This window comes from Mauremys mutica, chromosome 5 (genome assembly GCF_020497125.1).
Source record: "Mauremys mutica isolate MM-2020 ecotype Southern chromosome 5, ASM2049712v1, whole genome shotgun sequence".
Classification (NCBI taxonomy): Eukaryota; Metazoa; Chordata; order Testudines; family Geoemydidae; genus Mauremys; species Mauremys mutica.
The window spans coordinates 17738552-17765087 of NC_059076.1; the positions used below are offsets into that span (position 1 = coordinate 17738552).

The 26536-nt window shown below is 45.5% G+C and overlaps 1 protein-coding gene across 6 annotated transcripts in view; it reads right to left on the reverse strand.

Annotated features, from left to right (window-relative positions):
* Positions 1-22: 22 nt before the first annotated feature.
* LOC123371293 (protein FAM47E-like) overlaps positions 23-26536 on the reverse strand; it is a 53626-nt gene continuing 27112 nt past the window's right edge. Inside the window, exons 1-8 of one of the 6 annotated variants that reach the window (XM_045018720.1) lie at positions 22224-22276; positions 14332-14710; positions 12749-12906; positions 10800-10956; positions 9999-10205; positions 7417-7569; positions 5695-5772; positions 23-4867 (exon numbers count right to left, since the gene is read on the reverse strand). In XM_045018720.1, coding sequence (XP_044874655.1) covers positions 4736-4867; positions 5695-5772; positions 7417-7569; positions 9999-10205; positions 10800-10956; positions 12749-12906; positions 14332-14697 — 1251 coding nt within the window. In that variant the 5' untranslated portion in view covers positions 14698-14710; positions 22224-22276 and the 3' untranslated portion in view covers positions 23-4735. Of the gene's footprint in view, positions 4868-5694; positions 5773-7416; positions 7570-9998; positions 10206-10799; positions 10957-12748; positions 12907-14331; positions 14711-16637; positions 16838-19458; positions 19558-21589; positions 22073-22223; positions 22277-26536 lie in introns of those variants that run through there. The other 5 variants (XM_045018717.1, XM_045018716.1, XM_045018721.1 and 2 more) reach the window with 5 other exon arrangements.

Sequence of the window (26536 nt, forward strand, 5' to 3'; positions counted from 1 at the left end):
TGTACAGCGTGAGTGCCTTCAAATAGAAACCAAAACAGTGCTTGTCATCAGGGCTGCCACTTCAAATCCAAAACACCTTCCCTACCAACGAGACAACCACCTTTGTAGCACCCAGACTTGATCAACAAAATCAGAGGCTACAGAAGATTAAAATAGCCTTTTGAGCCAATTTATATCACAGCCTGACATTAAATGGCATACATGTCCAATTTTATTTTTTCCACGTTATGAAATAAGATAGTTCATCAGATTAATTAAGAAATAAAAAACACATAAAGGAGGAAGAAAGCCTTCAAGATCAAATATTGCTATAGTGTACTGTCCTGACATGGTTAAAGAGAAAGCACTCTTGACGTCAGTGACTTTCTGGGTACGCAGTACTTCTGAAAGCCAGACCACTTATTTGGGGGCTAAAATGTGGACACAGGAACTTGGAGCATCTTGTTGTGAGATTCTGGGCCTTTGCTAATGGCAGTGTATTAAGCATGTAGGAGCTTTGTGACACACAAAAGTACTGGGAAGAAACTGAACTTTATTTCTGGACTCCAGTCACCTGTTAAGGTCAGGGTTACAAAAGTTCAATATTCCTTGTCTCATGGCAGGGCTTAGCATCCACTGTAGTCCTTCCTGACTGTCAACAAATTCCTAGTGGTAACATATGTCAGAGTAAGGCCTTTAAGAGAGTGGGAGTTTTGGGTATGCCTGGGAGTCACACTTGAATGAGACTGAGGATGGACAGTCCAGTGGTTAGGGCACCAGCCTAGGCCTTGGGACACCTGAGTTCAATTCCCTGCTCTGCCACAGACTTCCTGTGTGCCAGAGTGTAGTGGGCTAGCGGTGGTCCCTCCTCTGGGTTAGTGGGAGGCCAGTCTGCCTCACTACATTAGTGGGCGCTGCCCGCAGTTGGGGAGTTAGCAAAGGCTGGCGTGAGACTCCGGGGTGGAGCGGACTCACCGTCTGAAGGGGCTCCGGCTATAAGGGGCAGAGCAGTAAACGTTCAGAGCAGGCAGGTGCAGAGCACCAAATAGTTGGGTGTCCTGGCTCTGGGGGGGTGGCTGATAAATGCAGGCCTCTTGGCCTAAAGTCGAGGGGGGAGGGAGAGACCCTGTCCCAGCACAGGGCCCTAACAGTGGCAGAGGTCAGTGGGGATCCTGGCCGCAACACACCGACCAGGTTTCAGGCAGCACTGGAGTCGGCCGTCGCTGGGCCACTTCCTCCCCGTGGGGTGTACCTGTAGGCGTGGGTGTTGACGGTTTCTCCAGGGTAGATGGCCAGCGGCAGTCCCAGTGACGCCTCAGTCGGCTGGCAGCTCTAGCCAGCCCTCAGCTCGGCAGGGCTCCTCTTCGGTTTCCAGCCTCAGGAATGGTCAGGAGGTGTCTGTCTCCTCTGGCAGCTGCCGCCCAACTGAGGTCCAGGACCTGCCCTTTATACTTCCTGTTCCGCCTCTTAACTTCCGGTGGGAGGGGTGGGCACAGTCTGTCTCTGCCCACCTGGGCTCAGAGAATGGTCCCTCCTCCTAGGGGGATTCAAGTGGACTTTACAGCAAGTCTCATGGGCAAAAGCTGGTGCCATGCTTTGAAAATGTAGGAATAACTGTTCTCATAGCTGGTGCTACACAGCCAGAGGAGAGCACGTGCTCTCAGAGAGTGTAAAAAACCCACCCAGAATACTATGCCCAATAAAATGGGGTTAGAAGAAGGCACAAATTTGGTTTCAGTAAACAGGACAGTCCCAGAAGACATGCAACAAGCCCACACTCACTAGGTTACCTCCACATCACTCACTAGAAACCCTATACTGCTTCTGTGAAGTCCATGGGAGTTTTCCCTTTTATTTCCAAGGGAGCAGAACTGGAGCCTAGGTCCCCAAATCCCTACTGAAGCACAGTTTGGGGCACCCAGTAATACCAACAGAGGAATCTCATCTGGGGGGTGGGGGAAAGCAAAGTAAAGAGGAACAGGAGGCTTTTTCTAGCAGGTTTACATGCTCAGACCCTCTCTTCTGTTTTAATAAGCATTTGTAACACAGCAAGCCATCCCTGGCAGGTAGGAAAGGCCATGGGTGAAATCCTGGCCCCATTGACTTCAATAGCACCAGGATTTCACTCCACATTTTTAAGAAAGCAGGACTGAGTCCCTCCAAATTGTTTATTTAGGACTCTGAGACTGAAGGAGGGGTATCTAGACCTCAGATTCCCCCGGCCTCGGCCTCGTTATCAGACAGGGGTGGCCTGGGTTTAGGCAAAAAGCACCAACCAAGCAAACAAACCAGCCAAACAGAAAACAGGCCGAGAGATTGGTCCTTCCCTGACTATTGAAAGAGGGAGGAAACAGTTCATCTCCTCTTAGCACAACATGCTGGGAAGAGGAGCAGTCTGGGGCTGTTTATAACACAGGCCCTCCTAGGTCTCTGTTAGTGTTAGAGGAGGAAAGCGTTTAGGTGCTGCCTAGCGAATTTTGGGAGAGGAACATTGATGGCGGATACATTGCTTGGCAAAGACTTTAGATCACTGTGTAGCTTGTGGGACTAGGCTATATGTGAGTAATTGTGTCTGATGTAATAGACATGATTGTCATGAAGAAAATATTCCATCTCTGTTCTTTATCTAAGCAATTCAGTGAGGCAGGACTTCCTGCTGATGCTGCCACCACTGTAGTGGGTGGTGCCCCCTCCTGACTTCTCTACCATTGGCCTATAAGATCAGACACGGTTCTTTTCCAGGGCATCTCCCATTTGCAATAATTTCTGTATCAGGATGCACAGGGATGTATTGACCAGAGCTATTTTTGTCCCTAGACACTGCACAAAGTATTCAGAGCTTGGCTTTTTAACAAACTGATGGCGTCCTATGCTCACCTGCTCTAAATACTCCAGGGCGGTGAGTTTGTTGTCCTCATGCTAATTTGTAACCGTGTGGTGCTGCTCTCACTAGTTTGAGACTAACAAAGAGATTTTTGCTAGCTTTTTAGAGACCCTTTCAGTAAAGGGAAATCTACACTTATTCCAAAGCTGGAAGCAGGGTTGGCTGGACAATCTGCAGTAAAGACTGAAATGTACATCAAGATTAATTGAATAGGGCCCTGCTCCTCAAAGACGCTGCCAGACTGCAGCGAACCAAGTGTGGACAACAGAGATCAACCAAGGCTGGCCAGGCCAGATGGCAGTAAAAATCTGCAAGGAAAAAAGCACATTAAGGGACTATAATGTAATGCACATTCTGCATTCAGCTCTGTCCCCAGAGCTCCCCTCAGCCAGTTACTCTGCTCTTCCAGCTTTCTTCCTCTCACAAAATTATTCCTTCCTCCTTCGTTCTCCCTCCTCTGCTTCCCTCTAATGTGCCTGTAAAACACAGGAGGTGATGCAGAGCTGCACTGCCCCACTGGGAGCTGCAGGCATATAGGCCAGCCACAAATGTCTACATTCCCCTCCTTCTGGTGCCGGCGGCGTCAGAACAGTTTTTGGAGTGGGGGTGCAGAGCTGAACCCCTCTTGCCCCTGTCTGTGCCCCTCACCACCCCCTAGAGCTGGGGCCAGGAGCAGGGCCGTGGCTCCGGGAAGGGGGACGCAGACGGGATAAGGCGGTGCAGGCTGAGTCCACAGCTAGAGGAGGGTGCGAAGGCCCAGGCTGGGGGCCAGCAGCCGAGACCTCTCATGCGGGGCCAGGATCCCAGGGCTGGCGGCCAGGACCCAGGGACCAGTGGCCAGGATCCAGGGGTCAGTGGACAGGACTTTGGGGCCAGCGGCCAGGACCCTGCATCCAGGGCTGGTGGCTGGGTGAGACCTTGGGGCCAGCAGTGCAGCCCCTGAGGACAGTGGCTGAGCGGGACTCTGGGCCGGCAGCGGAGCCCTGGGGCATGGGGTCAGTGGCCGAGCAGAACCTGGGGTGGGTCACTGAGCAGGACCCAGGGCTGGCAGCGGAGCCCCTGGGTGGCAGCAGGGATGGTGGCCAGGACAGCGGGTGGCAGGGGCTGGTGACCGGGATGGCAGATGGCAGGGATGCGGGGCCGGTGGGCACAAAACCTGGGGGTGCTGCAGCACCCCCTGCACCTCTCCTTCCAGTACCTATGCCTGGTGCAAACAGTAATCAGGGAAGAAACGCTGCTCTGAGGCCACGTCTACACTAGAACTCTTGCTGATATAACAACATTGGTTAAAGGAGGTGATTTTTCTTTTAAAATGAATTTCTATACCAGCAGAAGCCATAGCATAGACAGTATCATAAAAGTGCTTTTGCCGTATAGCTTATTTCACTTGGGGAATGGTATAAGCTACACTGCCTCTGAAGGCAAACCTTTTCTAGCGTAGACTTGGTTTGAGACACTATGCCTCTTGGGGACACCTAGATTGGTAACATTTATGCACCTAAAGAAATTATCTAGTTGTTGGATTGCAAGCTCCTTGCGGGAAAAGGACAACACAGCACTGAGCATAACATTGGTACTTAGCAAGTAACAAACCAGACCATGATTCTTAACTAAATTAGTGCAGTAGAGTCGAGCCGAAATCTCTAGTACGTAACCGGGTGTCCCAGCCAGCCTGTACCATGGCTGAGCAGCCAGGACAGCTGGCATGTGTCTGGAATTCATAAATCCAAGTAGTTCTCTTTAAACTGTATTTGACTAGCAATTTCGAAAGAAGGAAACAACCAACCTATCTTTGAGATTACTATTTTGGGGACTTCCAGGAGCAGTTTCATCAGTGCTTCTGTTTCTTGTGAATAAAGTCAGAACTCTGTGTTAATTAACAATTGTGGAGGAAGATCCTTCTCTGATCCCCTCGGGTCTCTTCAGAGACTCTTTCTTGTAGCCCTTTGAAGTCCGCTCTTGTGCTCCATTAGCATCCCCTGCAGCCAGCATCTGCAGGAGGAACTAAAACAACACACACACACACACACACACACACACAATTACTAGCAATGCACTTAAATGGCTGACTGTTTAATACAAAAATATTTTAAAGGAATTGCAGGGGATCAAGAAACCAATATGATTTGTGTTTACATATAGATTTTTTTTTTAAGGAAGGCAGTTTAGACCTGATGGAATGGTGCCTGATACCCCACGATAATGAGATGTTCTGTATATGCACGGTTACCATACGGGTAACAACGGAAGTGCAAGCTTCCCTTACGCTTACACCTTTTAAAAATCCTGTCCAAATGACAGCAGCACTGTTCCAGCAAGCTATTAACAGACAGGTTTAAGCTGTTTCCCTGAGCAGTGCGTATTTTGAGTTCGTTTTCTTAATGAGAACTGATCTATCCAAGCTGTGTTAACTGCCCTGAGGACAAATGCAGGCCTGATATTAGCAGTCTGGCTGCGTGGAGTGGCATAAGCTTGCATCAGGATTTTGAATCTGGCCCCCAAGCTAAGAGCACTGTTCCTGGCTTGCTTGAGCAGAACCAAACCACACTAAAGCATGGTACCTGGATACGTTACACCTTGTTGTGTGGATGGGGGGCCCATAAATTACACCCTTAGCTAGTGCATAGCATGGCTGTATACCCAGCTTCTTGTATGGGTCTGAGACTAAAAGTCCCTGTCCATGTAGGTCAGGGAGCCTGTGCTAGGAACAACGGTCCCTGAACAGAGCTACAGCAAGCACAGCTCTGATTCCTGAGTGCACAGGCCTAGGGCACCACAGCCCATGCTGTTGTGATCATGTCGACCAGCTGTTAACACTCTCACTGACTTACCTCAGGCTTCCGGTAGCCCTTCCTTTCGAGGAATTCCTTAAAAGCCTGTGTTCCATGGAGCTGCATGAGCTCTGCCTCCTAGGGGAATTTCCAAAAGAGACTTGAACAGCTTCATAGGAAGGGAAAACTTAAAACAAGCTTGTGAAACTTATTTTTATTTACACTCTCATTGAGTCAACCACAAAGGGGATTTCCGTGAAATTCTTATCACTACAACAAACACCAATTAACCATTAGGCATCATAATTAGCTTAACTGATTTCTGATTTGCTGCTTTTATAGATATCCGGTTACTTCACAACCCTGAAGTGTGATTTTTTTAAAACAGATCATAATCAAATTTACGGTCACCTAATTTGACCTCCTGTATAACATAGGCCATAGAACTCACCCAGGAATTCTTGCAGAAGAGGAAATTATTCTTCCTTACTATGTAAGTGAACACTATCGAGCCCAATAACATATGGTTGAACTGTACAGTACCTTGTTTTTTCAAGAAATGCCTTATCAAATCAGGGATCAGCAGATTTTGTAAAGCTTTCGGATGAAGCAGACTTCTCATCCTGCTCCCAACACAGGATCTGTTTCAAACTTACCTCTCCCCAGGCTTTGCCTTTATTGTTATCTTAAACAGTACTAACAAACCCGAATCTTATTCTCCACCTAAGCAGTCTATTGACCTTGGTTGTCCACCAATTTTTCCTTGCAGGATTCCTCTGTCTCTAACCTTCATTCTCAGAGACATTCAAACCCTCTTGTACTCCTGGTCTGAAGCTAACAGAACCCATCTGGTCTGACATCAGAGTGAGTCAAAAGAAGCCCTTTGCATCTTTATGACGGGTCCTAGAATCTGATGCTCTCTGATAGTTTTAAAGTAGAAAACGAGGCTGCCACTTATTCACTGTAATTCAACAAACCAAGATTGTATAACAATCATTGCTTTAAAAATCTGGTCCCCTCTTTCACAGTGAGCAATTGCTGAACTCTTGGATTTAACTTTGGAAGCACTGCCCTCTAGTGGGCCAGGAGTATCTTTACTGTTCCTTAAGCATAAATCTAGGGAGTCTGGGGGATGTGAGCACCACTTTGACACTTGTTTGCTAGAACAAAATGTAAATGCCGTGGTTACAGAATGAGCCCCTCTGCTGTTCACCATCAGTCTGATAATAATGCTCGACCTTCTGTAGCACTTCATCATAGCATTTTTTATGACTCATCACATCCCCTAATGTATGTAAGGGGTAGTTGTCTGTTTACATCCGTGATGAATTTGAGCCCTTGTTTTTATGGGTGGATATTGCAGCCAAAACCGAATGCTTTCTGAGCTGACATGTCACATGCCTGATCCCTCAGGGAATGAATTTTTGCCACATTGGAAAGTATCTGGTTAATCTGCTTATTTACTGAAGCAAAACACTCTCACCTGCATTAAAGAATCACTTGAATTAAAACAAAATCCTTCAAAATAACTGCTTGTCTGTGTGTAGCTGCCTTTTACAATCGCAGGCCACATACAGGCATTGCTGTGCCACCATTTAGTGTGGGCTAAATTAAGTGCCATGTCTGGACCACAACTGTGAGTAGGGTGGATAATATAAACCATTCCCCGCCCTGTGGCTGCGTCAGACAATATATGGTGTGCAGGCGTATTCCAGTAACAATGTAAGCCCATTCACTTGGTTGGGAACTATACCACAGAGATTCCAGGGGTGCTTGCGGTACCTTTTCACTAAACTGGTTCCTTAAATTCTGAACAGTATCCACTGCTGTATTTGGATCCTCTAAAGGTTCATTTGCTCTTTGTTTTCTCCATGTTTTTGGTTCAAGGTACCAGGCTCCATACCTGATCTTCTCCCATTTTGGTTGGGATGGATCCTGTAAAAAGATAATTGGTAATACTCTCTAGTCATGTTTGCGTTTGCCTCTCCTCCCACCATGTGTATGTGAACCACTGCTTTTTTCTGGGTGGAATGTCAGACCTTATGAATGGATGGGATCCGGCACTCATTGAACGTGAGATGGATTGAGTACAGCTGATTATGTCTCCCATTGATCTCTACAGCAGGTATAAGTCCTAGCCCTGCTATAAGTGTGAATGTTTCATTGGTTATCTCTAATAATTACCAGCTCGCATTGACTTTTCTTTGTATTGCAAACAGCATTAGGCAAGGATCCACACAAGACAGCAATCCTCTCACAGAGCCTCTCCCTTCATTCCAGGCAGGCAACCACTGCTTGGTTCTCATCTCAGACTTGTTAATTTTGTGGATGACCAGGGATGTCTCAGAGGATCACAGCTCTGGAGTCACTGACCTAGTGAATGTCTTTCCATCATAGTCTTTAAAGCAAAACTAGCAACAATTTTGGAGAAGCAGTAATCTCTCCCTAGCTACGTTTGTGATTTGCTTTCTGTTATAAGCCTAGATCTAGCCCAACTTTGCCCTCTCCCCTAAAATTGTCAGAAATGTCACTTCCTCTTCAGGTTTGACACAAGTGGTCTGTGGCTAGTAGATAACATTTTGCCCAAGTTTTAGGTGATTAAGATGAAAGCGCGTAGCAAGAAAAGCCATGAACAGGAGGGGTAAGAATTTGTAAGTTAAAAGGTGGTCATCCTGCACTTTTAACTTGCACTCGCTCCCCAGTCCTCAGTCTGTGAGTTACACCAGCATAGGTTTAAGAGGGTCTAAATATACCATCTCACACCATTGCTGAATTTGGCCCATTGGCTGGGAGCCTGCAATTCTGGACCTGATCCAAAGCTTACTGAGTTCAACTACAGTCTTTCAATTAACATCAGCGGGTGTTGGATCAGGTACTTTATACAAGCAAAACTTTGCCAGTCAGTGGCAGTTTGGCCGGTAAAGGGACTGTATGGAAAGTTCCCATCCTGCCTTTTCTAAAGTATTGCCCCATGCAAAAATAAGTGTAGCGCCCCTCTCCACCTGATTACCTCCTTTAATGGCAATCCACTTACATGTTCTGATGGACAGGTCTGGGTTCTTTTGGATCCCGCCACCCACTCAGTAGGGTGAATCTTTTTTAGTTATGAAATTAGTTGGCGGAGCCTCCACCCCCGTCGCTCCTTCCTGGCAGAGTCACCAGGGCAGCTTGGGCGGAAAATTCTAACTACAGAGGAATCCCCACTTATTTGCCAGATAGTTGGAGACTTCCAAGAAATAACACAACACATAAAAATATATTCAACACAACAATTATATTAAACAGGCAACAAATACAACATAACAGGGGAAACACTATTTTTAGGGTCACCGGTGCCCACACTTAAAATACCCGTGTCTGGATGTAACAAATGCAAAACTAGTGTCCTGTTGGTACGCGTACTTTGCTGGGGCCCTTGATGACCTATACAATTCTCTGCAGAGGTGTAGCAGTGCGGCTGACTGGGTTCAGAACAGCCCAAAAGACCCACAAGTGGGAGGAGGTGGTGAATCCCTCCACAGGTGTAATAAGCGGTAAATTATAAAATCCTCAAACCCTCACTCCCTGGCTTGAGGACACAGTTCAGGGAGTAGAGGGTCCCCAAAACAAATTCCCTGACTAACTAACTAAAGACAAGGCACTCACGAACTCCACAAATGATCTTCAGGGTTGAGGATGACGCTGGACGATTCCAGGGGCTGCTGTCCGCTGGCAGGGATCCTCCTCAGGCAGGAATCAGCCCTGGACTAGCAGAGCTGACCATGTGGGGACTGGTCTCACCAGGGGAGCTGGAGGCGAACCCAGCCTGGCTGGGGAAATTTCTCAGCAAACGTAACAATTGGGAATCATCCGTGAGGAAGGAAAACCCAGCTGGGGAATCTGGTGTCAGGTTCCTAGAGGCCAGTTCTCAGGGGGAACCCTGCCTGCAGGCCTGGGACTCACCAGCTCCCCACACAACCAGTTTGGCCTTTACCCTGGCTGGCTCCAGCCTCTCCTCAAAATGGCTTCTCCTTCTCCTCAACTCCCTGGGAGGGGCATCTCCACTCCCTATTGGTTGCTGGGCAGACTCTGAGTTTTCCTTGGCTCTCCTCCCTGAGCTGCCAGCAGACAGAGCTCCAGGAATCTATGTAATCTCTTTGGGGGTTACATAAGGGTCCACAAATGTTCAAAACAGACAGCGATTGTGAGTGCCTCAATTTTTGGTGCCCAGCTTCAAACACCTTAGAGGAACCTGTTTTTCAGAAGGCGGGTGCTCAGCACTTCTTGAAAACCAGGCCTCTTTAATGTATCAAGATGGGCACCCCAAAATTAAGGCTCCTAATATAACTAGAAACATCTGAAAATGTAGGTCCAGGCCTGTTTACCTCGGCAAGGCATGGGCGGCACCTGTTCCGCAGAGGACTCTTGACAGCGGTTGGTGGAGGTGAAACACCCATATACTTTCTCAGCTCTGCTGGCACATTGTTTAGTTCCACAACATGGATGGGCACAGACAGCACCAGCTTGGTTTCATATCCAGTGTCAAACATGCTCAGAATGGTGGCTTCGTCCACTTTGTATTTTTCTCCTCCCTGCAGTAATAACCCAATGGCACAGCGTAAGAGTGGGAAAAAGTGGCTTTTCTCCCTATCATTCTGGTTTGGCCGGCCCAGCACTCATATCCCCAGACCTCATCTTCCTTAGGACAGCCAAGGTATATCTCTTGAGCCACAGCTGGTTTCTGCCGATTCTATTGATTTTTACATGTTTAACATGTGCCCGTCATAGTAATCTGTAGGCACATTTAAAGTTGATTTAACAACCCTCCGTGAATTGGTGAACTAATGTTGATCAAATAAATGGACGTGACTCAAGAATGGAGCAGCTATATGAAATCTGACAAGTACACTATGTCCCACTCCTGCAGGGAAATGCTCTGAGTAAACAAATTGACTTGACAGTATTCCAGAATAAGTCATTTGTTGTTTGCTTGCTTTCCAACTGGTCGAGCTCAGTTACGCCCCAAACGTTCCTGTACATTAGGATGAACGTTTTCAGACCTGGGTGCCTGAAGCTAAGCATCCAAAGTCATATTTAGGTTCTCAAGTCTGGAGAACATTGGCCTCAGTCTTGATCATTGCATTTCTGGAATGAGAGTGTCGGGTTTTACAGGTTCTTTTACTTACCAAAGAATCCACCCAGTCACAAAACTCCTTAGTCACTCGCCTTACGTTCTCATCCAGGGGCGGAACGTAGCTCAGACTGGCCTCCTTTTCCCTTGCTGCTACCTCTTTCTTGGACAGGTAGGTGTACTGCGGATTCTTGCCTTTGGACACCTTGCTGCTTAAGATATTAATGTTATAAAATAACACCTAAAATGTCTTTGGTTAGTACAAACAAGACCCACTAATAACTGGCACGGCACAGTCACTACTACAGAGGGCCACATAAAACTTGTGTTTATCTTGCTTTGGCTCACAAATGGTCCAAATGACTTGTACAGTTGGGACTAAAATAGCACGGTGATTTCATACACTAAACATTCACCTCTGGAGGACTTGGTTCAAACTGGTCTCACAAACATAGGAAAGCCACCTATCCTGCTTCTAGCAAAAGTCCCACAGTTTGAAGGCCAGGCCCATGTTCAGATCTGCATTCTTCTGGGGGGAAAAGGTAATCTGGCTAAAAACAAACAACGCTTCAAACTGGCACATGATACATGTCTGTCACTACACCGTTCTGTCACTGGAACCTTCATCCTCCCTTACCTGCTTGTTGTAGCACTACTGAATATCTTGTCTTGGTTTAGACTGTGAACTCTTCTGGAGTTGGACTGTCTCTTTGTGGTTTTGTACAGCACCCAGCACAATGTGACCACATTCCTGATAGCGGCCTCTGGGCAAGACTGACTAGTGTATTCTAGGACATCAGTTTATACTCAGTATAATCTGAAATAGGGGTAGGCAACCTATGGCATGTGTGCCAAAGGTGGCACACGAGCTGATTTTCAGTGGCACTCACACTGCCCGGGTCCTGGCCACCAGTCTGGGGGGGCTCTGCATTTTAATTTAATTTTAAATGAAGCTACTTAAACATTTAAAAAACCTTATTTCCTTTACACACAACAATAGTTTAGTTATATATTATACACTTAGAGAAAGAGACCTTCTAAAAACGTTAAAATGTATGACTGGCACGCAAAACCTTAAATTACAGTGAATAAACGAAGACTCGGCACACCACTTCTGAAAGGTTGCCGACCACTGATCTGAAGGATGCAGGTAAGGGTATTTTGTGATCACAGAACCATAGAATATCAGGGTTGGAAGAAACCTCAGGAGGTCATCTAGTCCAATCTCCTGCTCAAAGCAAGACTAAAAATATCGTCCCTTTGGTATCAGATTTTGTTAAAAAGGTTGACCCGAGAAATATTTTTTCAGTAAAAGACACGAGGTGTTTCTCAGAACACTGACCACCTCAAGCTATATTATGTGGGTCTAGATGACTCCCAAACTCTTTTTGGACATACCAGTCAAAAATACTGTACAAAGGTTACAAATATGGAAAGGAAATGTGACAACTGTCCTTCTCCGCACAGGAAAGTACCAGGATTGACATAGCTGGGGGCTATGTGTCAGGATTAAGATGTATTTGCAGAAAAGAGTAATGTGGGGAAACTTGCTTTGCGCCATGTGCCAAGTTCCTGTGCTGACTTTTGTCCCATGAAACACCACTTACTTTGTCAGCATTCCCTGGGGTGTCCATCAGCAGAGAATTCACCTGTGTCTGGCCCTAGTTGGCACTGTTACCATATCACCTGTGTAAATAGACACTTTAAAAGTCATGTGTCGGCCATGTTTGTTCTCCGCCTATCTGGGGAACATGGGTTCCCACAGTCACTCCCTGACCCAGTTCTTCTGCATGGCTGTGAAACATGCTCTGACTGGCAAGACTCTCTGAAGGTGAATTGGCACAGAGTATGGAGTGCCCCCAGCCTTAGAAACAGGGAACTCCTCTCTTTCAATACAGCTACATTCAGAGGAGAGAGATTGGACTGAACTGAACCCAGGCCCAGTAGCAGAAGGTGGATTCAGGTGGCCCTGGTGCTACTCGCTCTGTCCTGTCCAGTACTCACAGGGCTGATGACCTGGGACATGCTTCTTTACTTTTCCCATCCTCCGGCTGATACAGCCCTTGCTGAGGGGTGTGGCTGCCCCGGTCACAATCCTCGTATCCACCTTCACTACTCAAGCGCATCTCAGGATCCAGGATGCCCACAACCTCTTCGAAAAGCTAAGAGCCAAACAAGAACAGAGCAGGGTATTCACACCAGCACAGTTCCCATGGAGACTGCATAAGGGGGCACATTACAAACAGAGCTCCTGGACAGCATAGCGATGAACAGATGGAATCAGTCCTATTGTCCACTCACCTGTCCCAGACACCAGATGCCTCAGAGGAAGGTGCAAGAAACCCCTGAGTTGGCAGCTGTGGGATAATCTGCCCCCATGAAGGACTCATACAATCCCCCAGTAGTTAGAGATTGGTGTCATACCTGAAGCATAAGGTTTAATATCCCTTCCAAAACCTTGTTTAGCATTAACTACTATATCTCTGGATAGTTATCTATATAAATGTCCAGTCCTTCTTTGACTCATGCTAAGCTCTTGGCCTGAACAGTATACTGTGGCAATGAGTTCCACAGTCTACTTATAGATTGTGCGAAATATTTTTCTTTCATTGGTTTTGAATTTACTGCCTTTAATCTCATCAAAAGTCCCTCTGTTTCATAACCTAAGGACAGAAGTTGAGTCTACGCTGTGACCTGGGGTCTTACTGATCAGACCCAAGATTCCTCATTTACCCCTCAAATTTCGAAGAGTTTGCCTGACACACTAAATACACTCTCTTGATGATCTTACTGTTTCTTATCCTTACCTCAGTATGTTCCCTCATAGCATTCTGCCCTGACGAGGAGTATGCTTGCCATGAATTCCTCTTTTCCATGCCCCTCTCCCAACACGAGACTAACCCTGTCCCTTTGCCTGGTCCCTTCCTCTCCAAATGACCATGTTAACTCACCTTCACTGTCTGCCCCCAGCTTGCCTGTACAGAGTCCCTCTGAGCTCTGTACCAGAAGCTCCCTGCCCCAAACCAGAGGTAGAACTGTGTGCTGACTACTCTTTGCTGCTTCTTTGCATGAAGCAGGGAATGGGCAGGGACAGAGGCTGGAGGAAGATGGGGCTGCTCGAGAGACAGGCTGGGGAAGAATGGGAGTTGGATCAGGTCAGGACTCGCTCTGGTGTCTTGGTCAAACTCTTACCTCTTTACGTTTGAGCAGAGACACTTACTGTCATGGAATATCTGGTTATATTTGATGTCTGGTAATAACTTAATTTTGGCTACACTCTCTGCCTAAATACAGCCCCGTGTGCTTGACTCCTACAGCAGCCCTTTGAAAAGAATGCTGTCTCATGTTACGTTTTGACAAATGAATGGGGACAGGTTCACTGACTGCAAATAATGTGACAAAACTCAAAACTGACGCCAGTTCAGCTCTCTCGCTATGTTTAAGATCATTCACCTTGCCATGATGAGTCACATAGAAAATCTTCAGAATATGTAAGGAACAGCTGACAACTGAATTATTTTTGTGTTTAAACTTGCCAGAAAGGCACTTGTCTGAAAAAAGAACAGCAGCAACGGTGAGGACTTTACCTCTGGAGGGATGCTTTCTTCCAGGTGAGAGTAGAGTGCTAGGGGGTGTTGGCTCAGGCAGTGTTCTGTCTGTGCAATGTGAGCCCGCCTGGCTTTCTGCAATGGACTGAGCTTGGAAGGACTGACTTGGGTTTTGGTGCACTTTTTACTTCCCTTCTGCTGGGCCATGTGTGAAGCATCAGATGCTCGATTACGCAGAACAATCGGTACAGGCCCCTTTGTGCCACAGATGATGATGTTGTCAGACGGTGGAGGGAAGCCGCTTCTGAAATCATCCAGGCCACTTTTCAAGAATCTCCAGCGCTGGCTGTTAAGGGAATCTGAGAACTTCCGTTTGTTGTGTTCTTGAAAGTACTTAGACGGCATTTTCTTCTGGTACCTGAAAGCAAACATTTCTGGTCAGTGCTGGAAGTAATGGGGCTTTTAATGAAGCAGATGAACATCACTGGAGTCTCTCTGGTGTTCTTATTTGTAGTGTTGTTAAATATTCAAATTCCAAATCACTATGCAACTCCACCATGTTGGCACACATTGTCCAAGAGGCAAGCTTGCTCCATCACTCAACCTCAGAGAAAAGCCTGGCCCTAAGAACTGCTCTAGGGGAAGCTGGTAGTGATCCTATAAAGTAGAGCTGGCCAAATGACGGAATTGCCATCCTGGGGAAATGTTGAAATTTGGTTTAAAAAAAAAAGTCAAATCTGGGAATTTTTTGCAAAATGAAATATTCTGAAATATTTCATTTTTATCAAAAGCCTTGATTTAGATAAGGCTTTTTGTTTCTACTTTATCATTTCTACTGATATATTATGGTTTATATGTTACGGTTTATTTAATGTATAGTATATATATACTCTAAAACCTCAGCGTTACGAACACCAGAGTTACGAACTGACCGGTCAACCACACTCCTCATTCGGAACTGGAAGTACGCAAGGCAGCAGCAGAGACAAAACAAAACAAAAAAAGCAAATACAGTATAGTACTCTGTTAAATGTAAACTACTAAAAATATTCAAGGGAAAGCAGCATTTTTCTTATTCATAGTAAAGTTTAAAAGTTGTTTGAAGTCAATGTTCAGTTGTAAGCTTCTGAAAGAATAACCATAACATTTTGTTCAGAATGATGAACATTTCAGAGTTACAAACAACCTCCATTCCCGTCATGTTCATAACTCTTCAGTACTATCAAAACTGAAGTGCTAGTCAAACCAAAATGATAAAGTCAAAATGAAATGTTGTGATAATTCTAACAAAAGTTTTGTGGAAATTGATACATTCCCATGACACTTTTAGATTTTGTCAAATGTGCATTTTTTTAAAAATGGAAAACTGTTGGTTGGAAAATTTCTGACCAGTTCTACTATTCAGGTTGTCATTACTGCTCATTACTATGCGACTTCAATTGCCCAGAACTTTGGCAAATTCTAACTGCTCAGGCTGAAATCATTCACTCATGGTCTATGCCTCAAACTGATTTTTTTTTTAAGTTTCACTGAAAATGATTTAGTCATTTCTAAGAACAAGATCAGGGAAACACGTAGTTTTACCAATTCAGAGTTTATTTGTTTTTTTTTTTAATAGCTTTAGGGCAATTTTTTTCAAAAGCACCAAGGTCCCATTTTCAAAGAATAGTTAGACAATGAGGAACCTAAGTAACTTTCAATGAGGTTTAAGTGATTTTACAATTGCTGCCCATAATGCCTCCATGGTTTGGAACAGAACTTGCAATTTGGCAGGAAGATGGTCCTGTGGTATGAGGTGTCTCTTGCTATCTCCATGAAAATCCACCAGATTTGGCTAAGTTATAAGACACAGAAAATCAGTATGTGCATATGAATTTGAGGCTTGTTTCTAAATTCTACTCTTCACTATGCATAGTCTCAAACCCCACTGAGACTGCATCAGCCCTACAGACATTTCTGAGAGTATACAGACAAAATAGAACCTCCTGCTCCCCTCTCTTCTAGGAGAAGGTTTACTAGGCTGGGAGCCAGGAGACCCTGACTACTAGACTCTCCTCTTCTACAGACTGGTGTTAATAATTCAATGCACTTCACAACCATTAATACCGAGGAAGGCCTCATGCCCCATCCTAAGAGGGAGGCAATCATCAGCTCTCAATTTTAGAGGAGTGACTGAGATGTTTCACAGAGTCACTTCAGGCAGAACCAAAAGTTTCCAGGAAACATGCAATTTACTCTGAGCATCAGACAGTTTAATTCCAGAAGTATGTTAAAATAATTAGTTAGAATACCATGGTATTTGCAATTTGATTGTGAACTGAAACTGCAAAAATCAAAATACATACCTTACGTGTTGCACAACTCAGGGTAAAACTCTCACATGCAAGATGGCATCTAGCTCGGTCACTGATGCATGGATTGGATTTATAAAATGCTCCCCATTCAATGACAGTGCAAATATGTGTGTAGCTGCGTTTTTAAATATACAATTCTTGCAGTGTTGCTTCAGGGCAGGCAGGCTCAAGGGCTAAGCTCCCAGTGCATTTTGCATACTGCAGGCATGTTTGGAGCTGGTTGTTGTGGAAACCAAATCCCATAGACTCACAAGTCCTCTCTCTCTCTCTCTCTCGCACACACACAGAATTCTTGAACAGTTTATTGTGAAATGCAATTTAAGAATTAAAAGCTAAATTTGATTTCACCACATCAGTAGAGTTCTCATGCATGAAGTGTTATAATTAAAAACTTGACTAGCAATTCGTCCCTAATGTTTATAAAATGAAATCATGTTCTCCCTCAGTGATGTTTTGCTTCACACGATTATGCTAAGTTGTCTTCAGTGTTGCTCCACACAAGTGGGGGAATGTTCATTTACAGAATAAAACGAACAATTTCTGATCCGGTAATGACTTAAAGGGAAAATGCAATCACTGATGCATGGACTTAAAGGGGAACTACTTGTGTAAGTAAGGGATACTCTTGTGAGCAAATGTCACAGAATCAAGCCCAAAGGGAGTATTAAGTTGGCATTAGGCCACATCCAGCTAGTTCCTGACCACTGCAGCTCCCCTTGTATATAGAAACTAGACAATCATGTGACCTATAATAATTAAAAATCAGTACACTTCTACCCCGATAGAACACGACCCGATATAACACGAATTCGGATATAACGCGGTAAAGCAGCGTGGAGCCCCGGGCCCTTTAAAGCGCCACCTGAGTGGATGAGTATATGGTGACTACTGAATAGTAGTTCCTTAAAATTCAGAGGTCCATTTTTGTGTTGACATGCATCGGTTGAATGAAGCTGCAATTTAGAAGCAACAACTGATTCCCGCAACTGAAGAAATGCTCCATGTCATATAGCAACTGTTTCCACCAAGCTTGATTCAAAATGGGGTTTTCACTGACTCAAACTATTACCACAGTCCAGAGGAATTGTAAGTCATCAGGGGTTTTACAGCGAGAAATGGTTCTTCATCTGCTCTAGCAGTGCACCAGCACATTATAACATGTTTTGCAAGAGCACAATCAGATCCAGAGCATCTAATGCCATAATATCTTTGGACAAGAATAGCAACTTCAGATGTTTCTCTCCCTTCAAAAGGTGTTTAAGGGAGGAATCTTTATGACACGAGAGAAGTACACATCTGTCACCTCCAATTGTATTTTCCAATGGGAGGAAAATAATGGAGCAGAAGTTATCTAGACTAATACCGGTACCAACATGGAAAAGTGGGGGAAATGTCGTGACATTAGGATTTAGGACTCCAGTGACATCTCACTCTCTGCGCGGGGGGTTTCTTTCAGAAAAAGACAAAGCAAAGTACAGCTTCCTAACTGCTAGAATTCAGAGTCCTCTGAGACACCCGCAGTGCCCTGTGTCATGTCAGAACAAGGAGTGACTTCCATGATTAAAAACAATTTCTAATTGGGAATGAAGGTGCCCAGCAGGAATGGTTTGGGAAAGTCCGGGCACTAACTAGCTCGCACTTAAATCCCCTCTCAAACGTCACTGAAATTGTACAACACTGAACAGCTAGCTGCCTCCAAAGCTGCTGAGAGAAGACACTGAAGCCTACTCCATACGGGCGATGGCTGTGATTGCTTGTGAGTGACGATAGCCCCTCCAAGCAGCTCTCAGGCGGCTTCCGCAGGTTTTCCTGAAGCCCATGAAATACAGAGGAATCAGGGGACGATAAAACAGGCTACAAACCAGTAACTGGAGCTCCTAAGATATACCCGGCTTTCCTCCCCCCAACCCATCTACACTCCTGGATATTGTGCCGTACAAATCTCTGTTGAATTATTGTGTTCTTAGGCCAAGGACCTCACTTGGGACATGAAAACCATTTTCTGCCCAGCTCTACTGTCAACCCTGAAACCGAGGTCTGGCTCATCCTGTCTCTTCCTCCAGACTACCGGTAGATGGCAGCAGAGAACTCCTTTCCCTATGATCTTCAGACCACAGCGGCACTCACACTGCCCGGGTCCTGGCCACCGGTCCGGGGGGGGCTCTGCATTTTAATTTAATTTTAAATGAAGCTTCTTATACATTTTAAAAACCTTATTTACTTTACATACAACAATAGTTTACTTATATATTATAGACTTATAGAAAGAGACCGTCTAAAAACATTCAAATATATTACTGGCATGCAAAACCTTAAATTAGAGTGAATAAATGAAGACTCGGCACACCACTTCTGAAAGGTTGCCGACCTCTGTCATAGATAATCGGTTGGAAAACGACGAAGCATGGTATAATGGGTTATCAGTGTGTAACTTTGGGGCTAATACGGCACAAAAGACCCAAGAATCAACTGCACAGGGGCGGCTCTAGGATTTCCGCCGCCCCAAGCAGGGCAGGACGCCGCGGGGGGCGCTCTAGCGGTCGCCGGTCCCGCGGCTCCGGTGGACCTCCCGCAGACGTGCCTGTGGAGGGTCCGCTGGCCCTGCGGCTCCGGTGGACCTCCCACAGGCATGCCTGCGGATGCTCCACAGGAGCCGCGGGACCAGCGGCCCCTCCGCAGGCATGCCTGCGGGAGGTCCGCCGGAGCCGCCTGCCGCCCTCCCACTGGGACGCCGCCCCAAGCGCGCGCTTGGCGCGCTGGGGTCTGGAGCCGGCCCTGCAACTGCAGCCACTTTTTCAGTTTGGAACCTCACCTTTAGCCAGAAAGCAGCAGGAATTTTGGCTGCAGGCTGATTGCAGGGTGGCCTGCACTCGCTGTGTCACAGTACCGTCTTTGGACATTGGTGGTATTTTATTGGGTCAGCAGTGGCATGTGCTGCTCCACCACACCCTGTTAGTAATGCCGTCATGTTGCTACACTGCTAAATTGAGAGGTTTCTCTGCGGATATCCTAGAGAACCTCCATATCCGAAGATCGTTCCACTATCTGCAACCCATGGACGTGCTCAGGTCAGCGGGCAATGCATGCTTATGGCACTGGAAGGGAAAGTTGGTAGCAGAAAAAGAAGATCTTGCATGGATGATGTGGTATTCTGGGTGGATCAAAAGGCCTGTTCATCCAAAGATTAGCAGAGGCTCATACCAAAGGGTCGGCGAGGTTGCAAACCTCCAGTGACAAAGCTGCCATATAACAAGAAAATAAAGCATATGAGAAAAAAAGCTGTTAAAATACAAGCTTTTGCTTTAGTGCTACAGCCTCCAGTTCCTCCCTCTCAACTCAGTCAGGCCATCCAAAGTGTCTGCTCCAGGCACTGTCCTTTTTGGAACCTTCCTCCACTTTCAGGCCAGGCACCATCCACAAAATGCAAAGAGCCGGGTTGAGGGACCTTCCTGACAGAGCGACTCCTCTCAGGAGAGGTGTTAGTTCTGTGGTTTGTTGGTGCTGAGGAGGCACAGCTAGAGTGAAGAAGAGGGTTGTGCAGTTTGATCTGCACGTGCGGTGGTTCATGCTCATGCTGATCAATTCTGGGACTAGTTTCACAGCTGTGGGCCATGAGCCAAGCAAGCTGTTAATTATGATGGAATAAGTGGGCCCAGAAAGTCAGATGTTAACATGACCCTGTCACTCTATAACACTGAAGAGTCAAACACGGTTTGAGGTTTTGGGTACAAAGGTCTCCGCCTGCTCAGTTCAATGGCAACAGCTACCACTACAAAACCAAAACTTCATAACCTTTTATTAGAGAGAAAGAGAGCAGTTAAAGCAATTAAAAATGTGAAACATTAAGTGAGGTTTTAGTTTAACAATACCCCTTAAATGTTCATTCGCTTTAGCTATCGAGAGTTTTTAAATAAGGAAACACAGATTCGTCAGTCATTTAGATCAGTGGCTCTCAACTTTTCCAGACTACTGTACCCCTTTCAGGAGTCCGATTTATCTTGTGCACCCCCAAGTTTCACCTCGCTTAAAAACTACTTGCTTACAAAATCAGACAAACATAAACAATGAATCTAATGTCTGGTGCGAACTCTTCCTTGCCACCTCACTGCTAGAGAAACACAGTCACCACACACGGTCCAGCCAGCATCTATGAAACCTGGCAAACTTGTGCTAGCATTGGGGTGTTTAAGGCATTGATTTTAGCAGCCTTGCTGGTCCCAGACTCAAGTCATAGCAGTGTTGTGAAAGATGCAGTCTTGGCCAGCTAAGCTGGGCACTTATTAAACATAAGGTGAAAGAAAGAAAGAAAGAAAGAAAGAAGAGACAAGGTGGAGAAGGAAAATGACACAGGAGAGGGAGTGACAGCATGATCCCATGGCTCACATTTCAGGTGTTGTTTGGGATTTAGCCAAAGCCAGTGGAGATGGCACTGTCATTGGTTCTCTCTCTCTGGCCCAGACTGGTCAGGATGCCTTTCAGGATCAGGACGATAAAGAACCAGTGGTATCATGGTGGATTTTAGGGACCCTGAGGAAGTGGGGATGGCAGCCATGATGGTAACACTCGCTCCTTCCAGTCCACCCATCTCTACCCCAATGATTCCCCCCAAAGTCTCTTAAGGACGCCAAAGAAGAGGGTGATTGATGGAATAGCCCATCCCCTCATTATTTTGTTGACCACTTAGATCTAACTTCTGACACCCTAATTTTGGTCCATTGATTTCTGATTCCGTTCTCCTTTGTTCACTACTTATGATCTTAACACAGTCATTGGGTGGTGTCAGTAGACCTTTTTGTTTGGACAAATTCAGTCTGTCTAACCTTTTACTGACTTTTATAAGCAATTTTTTGTAACGGGCTGAGTTGAACTTTTGTTGCCTTGGGCAACTTAGAGTGCAGGCCTCTGCACAACAGCTCTGTCTCCTGCACACAAGTTTTACTCACAAGGGTAATATGTCCATTTTCCATGCAGCGTAGCTGTGGGGGGGAGGTCATGGCCACACAGGAAAGCGGAAGCGGCTGTGGAAATCCCTGTCAGGCTCTGTAGTTTCAGTTGTGAAGAGTGGAACATTGTTAGGTCCATAAGGAAACTGGGACTTCCCCACAGAGACTCAAGGATTGCTGAGACAAGTCTGTGTCTCCTTCATCCTGGAGGGCAGCAGGCACTAGGGTCTTGTCTGACCATAAAGGGTACAGGTTGCACAGCTGTATCTTGCAGCTGCTTATGTCCTAGAAACAAATGATTGGGGAATTTCCTCATATACAGCTAGTTTGTTCTTTTGGCTCAGGTTTCTAATCTAGAGCTCAGAATTACAATGCTAGTTTTGTATAAGCATGTATGTACTGTAGCTCAGGGATCTGCAACCTTTGGCACACGGCCCATCAGAGTAATCCGCTGGCGGCCCGTGGGACATTTTGTTATGTTGATTGTCCACAGGCACGGCCTCCTGCAGCTCCCAGTGGCCGCAGTTCACCCGTTCTCGGCCACTGGGAGCTGTGGGGAGTGTGTGTGGGGGGGAGCGCGCCCGCAGACAGTCAACGTAAAAATAAAGGCCCCCGTGGCCCGCGAGTGGATTACCCTGATGAGCCGCGTGCCAAGGCTGCCAGCCCCTGCTGTAGTTAGTGTTTCTTCATCTTTTTAGCTTCCTGTTCTGCTCCATAATACACTCTTGCAGGCGCCGTTTGTCATTTTGAAACCTGGAAGAGGAAGGGAGAATCTGTTCAGCAAAACAAGACATCCAAATGTATTAAATTAGCTAACTAATTACAGGAGAGACAATGTTTGCCATTTGGCTGCCCTTCTGACGACTCCAGTTTCTGCACAGTGGCAAAACGCCAGAGAATGCCTTTGGAGCACCAATTGTCCACTGGAACAGGGAGTAATAATAAAATCAGACTATTCTAAATAAAAGTGGATGCACCTTGTTATTTACACAGGTTGTTAATGGAACCACGTTGTTACCTGATGTACTGAGAAAGTCATTATTCAGAATGTAAATATGCAGATTTCTTAACCTCAGTGCAGTTGTTAATCTATAGCAGCTGACCAGAAAACTGGCCTCACTCACTTCCACGCTACCGCTTCCACCTCTGGGACCGTCTCTGCCACCAGAGCTGTGTTCTCTTCAAGACAGAGGGGCAGATCTTTAGCGGCTATATATTGTCCTTGCTCCATTGACAACAATAAATCTCCAACAATTTACAGCAGTTGAGGATCTATCCCAGACTACCTTACAGACCTGCGCAGTTCAAAATGCTAAATTGATGGGCCATAAAAGGCCCTTCCATGTGTTTTTGCTGTGTAGTTCATGAGTTCTAAGGCCATGCTCATGAAGAAGATGCTAAATGGAGGCAGTGAATTTACCTTGGACAGGTTGCAACAACCTCATTGAGGGATGGATTATAGCGAAATGATGCCTAGTTCCACCTACAAACTTTGACATATCTTTGCCAGACTCTCCCTTACAGTCCAGTCCCCTAACACCGGAGCAGTTATTAGTCATTCAGAGCAGGTGGATGACATGAGCTTCAAAAGGCAAGCTTGCATCAGGCGTGAAGGGGCCATCTTCTAAGAACAGCCCTGTGACCTGTTATTTTATTTTAATGCTGATCTAAGACACATACCTTTTGAAGGAATGAATACTGAAATATTTGCCGTGCTGCAAGACCCATTTCAGAACATGAGTCATGTTTTTGTATCATGTGGGCCTCAGTTATTAAGTTCCCAGGTGGCATACTGTAGAAATGCTTCACTCTCACCGATCAGTGTTTGAACACACACCCTCGTGCCGCAGCTATGGACCTGATCCAAAGGCAGTGGAAAGGCTCACAGCGACGTCAGTGGGATATTGATCGTGGCCTAATTAAGAACTCTTATTTCACAGACGGTGAGATTCAAAAAGGGACGTGAGGGCCTAATTACTCAGCACCTGCAGCTCCCACCGACTTCAAATGGAAGCTTTGGGTACTCAGCACCTCTGAAAAAAAACAAACCCACATGCCTTAAGCAACTTTCCAAGGCGCATTTTGAAAGTTGATCTGGAATAAACATGTCATGGAAATAAAGAAGATGACTCTGACATACTTACGGCCCAAATTCTGCCCTTAGATTAATGGGTGTAGTTTCCGTTAACTTCAAAGGAAGTCCTGGGCACATATCTGAAGGCAGATTTTGGCCTTTCAAATCCCTTTAACCATAATACTGCAATATTAGCTGTACATTCACCTAGGAATCACCATTAACTTTATTCACATTCTGTGCTTCTTCCATCAAGCGACGGAAATATTTCTTTTAAAAGCAGACAGCACAATAAAGCTTGGGTGGGCATTTTCCATTCCATGCTCCCCAGTCTCTGCAAGAAGTGACTTAATTTTACGTGCTCTGTGATTTTTAGCAGCGTTAACTGAAACTACTGGGGTGACCCAAAGTTTCGTCTGAACTAGTTTTAACAAAAGGCAAAGAGTATGAGATTGTGCTGCAATTGGAATCCAAAAAAGTCAGAACATTCCAGGCAATTATAAATAAAACACATCTCAATTTGCCCTTTTTCTACCCACAAAAAGAGAAGCCCACCCGCCCACTCACCCACCCACACAAAGAAGTCTTGTTCAAAGACCCTTTTCACTTCTGAATAAGAATTGTTTTGTGGGAAGTAGAAATGAACTAGTACCAAGAGGATGAAGGCAGGGGATTTCTGCGGGGGGGAAAGAGAGAGAAGCAGAGTGCCAGTGAACCATTGTCTACACTACCACTTACTTGGTCATAACTTATGTCACTCAGGGGGGTGAATAATCCACCCCCCTGAGTGACATAAGTTACATTGACCTAAGCGTTGGTGTGGACAGCCCGATGTTGGCAGGAGAGCTTCTCCCGCCAATGTAGTTACCACCTCTCAGAGAGGTGGAGTTATGATGCTGACGGGAGAGCTCTCTCCCGTTGGTATAGAGCAGGGGTAGGCAACCTATGGCATGGGTGCCAAAGACAGCACGCGAGGTGATTTTCAGTGGCACTCACACTGCCTGGGTCCTGGCCACCGGTCTGGGGGGCTCTGCGTTTTAATTTAATTTTAAATGAAGCTTCTTAAACATTTTAAAATCCTTATTTACTTTACATACAACAATAGTTTAGTTCTATACTATAGACTTATAGAAAGAGACCTTCTAAAAACGTTAAAATGTATTACCGGCACGCGAAACCTTAAATTAGAGTGAATAAATGAAGACTCGGCGCACCACTTCTGAAAGGTTGCCGACCCCTGGTATAGAGCATCTTCACCAGACATGCCACATACAAGGCCTTAGTGTAGACTAGCCCAGAGTTTGAAGCTGAAACTCAGAGGTGCAAGTATGTGCGAAGAGAACTAGGCAGCAGATGCAAAAGCACATTCAGCATTAAAACTTAGACTAGAAGTTAAAGGTTCTTAAGATTTTGTTCAGCAGAAGCTGAAGAATGACAACTCAGTAATTAAGGGTAGCTTTGTTTCTCACTAAGGTCAGAGAAAGGCATCTCCGTACTTTAAGAGAATTATTTAGAACATTTAAGGGTACTTCTGTTCCTGCAGACTCAAGGACCAAATCCGGAGGGGGAAAGCCATGTTTTGAGAACCCAAATCAGTAGAAGATGAACCAAATCAAGCCAGACTTAAATGGAGGCTCCTGTTCTGTATGTCCAACCAGCTGTCTTTCTCTAGGCCCAGGTACAAGGTCTTAATATTAAAAGCCTAGGTGGAGTAATGGCTAGGACTTTCTATCATAATATCCAGCTAAGAAGCCTTTAAAATACAAAAACTAATCTGAAAGCTCCCGTAGCCTACAAGAGAAAAGAAGAACAAACCATTCAGTAACTTAAAAGTTTAACATCTTACTTAAATACGGCATTGAAATATTTGTCTAGGTTTTGTGTCTGCAGCTGACAATGAACACTGCTAACTAAATGGAAAAAGTGACCTGTCATCTGCCTTTCAGTACAACATAACATGAACTACAGAACTGCAGGGTGTTCTATTGTGAGCTGTTTTTAAAAGCTAGCAAAAAAAGTATAATTTAGTTTATTACATGGGGGAAAACCTGAATCCTCAGTCTTAGGCTTTACTGAATGTTAATTCGTTTGGGCTTTGTCCAGTAGGAAGAAATCAGCCTTCTGATAACACTAGTCACAATTTTAATACTTTGTTTAATGTGGGTTCCAAGTGACTAATAGTCCCATAAAAGGAAACAGGGCACTGGGAAACTCCCACTGGCTAACAGTATTGTAAATGGTTTCAGAGGAGTAGCCGTGTTAGTCTGTATCAGCAAAAACAACCAGTCGTCCTTGTGGCACCTTAGAGACTAACACATGTATTTGGGCATCAGCTTTCATGGGCTAGAACCCACTTCATCAGATGTAACTCTGGCAGTAGCCACATCCAGCTATCCTCTGCCATGAGGAGTTCCAGCAATTAACGGAAGTAGTAGTGATATGAAGGTAAATGGAAAGAGAATAGGAGGTGTGAGGGAGCCACATATACACAAAAATCCTCCCTGTCTCCTAACACAAGAACAAGAGCTCAGTTGAAGTTAAAAGGTAGGAAATTAAAAGTCAAGAAGAGGAAATACTTCAGTAATTCGACTGTGAAATTCACTGAGGCGAAGCACTTAACAAGGTTCAGAAAGGGATTGGCCATTTATATCGATATCAAGAATATCCAGAGTTATAATCAACGCCAACAAAAATGTTGCTGAAGCAATATTAAACTTGGGTTTGAGGGCTTAAGCCCTTCTCCAAATATTAGATCCCAGGATGAGACCTACTAGGGGGTGTATGTGTGTGTGGGGAGAGGATTTTTCACGTCTGCCTACTGGGGGTTTCTTATACCTCTGAAGCATCTGGAGCCAGCCACTGTCAGAGACAAG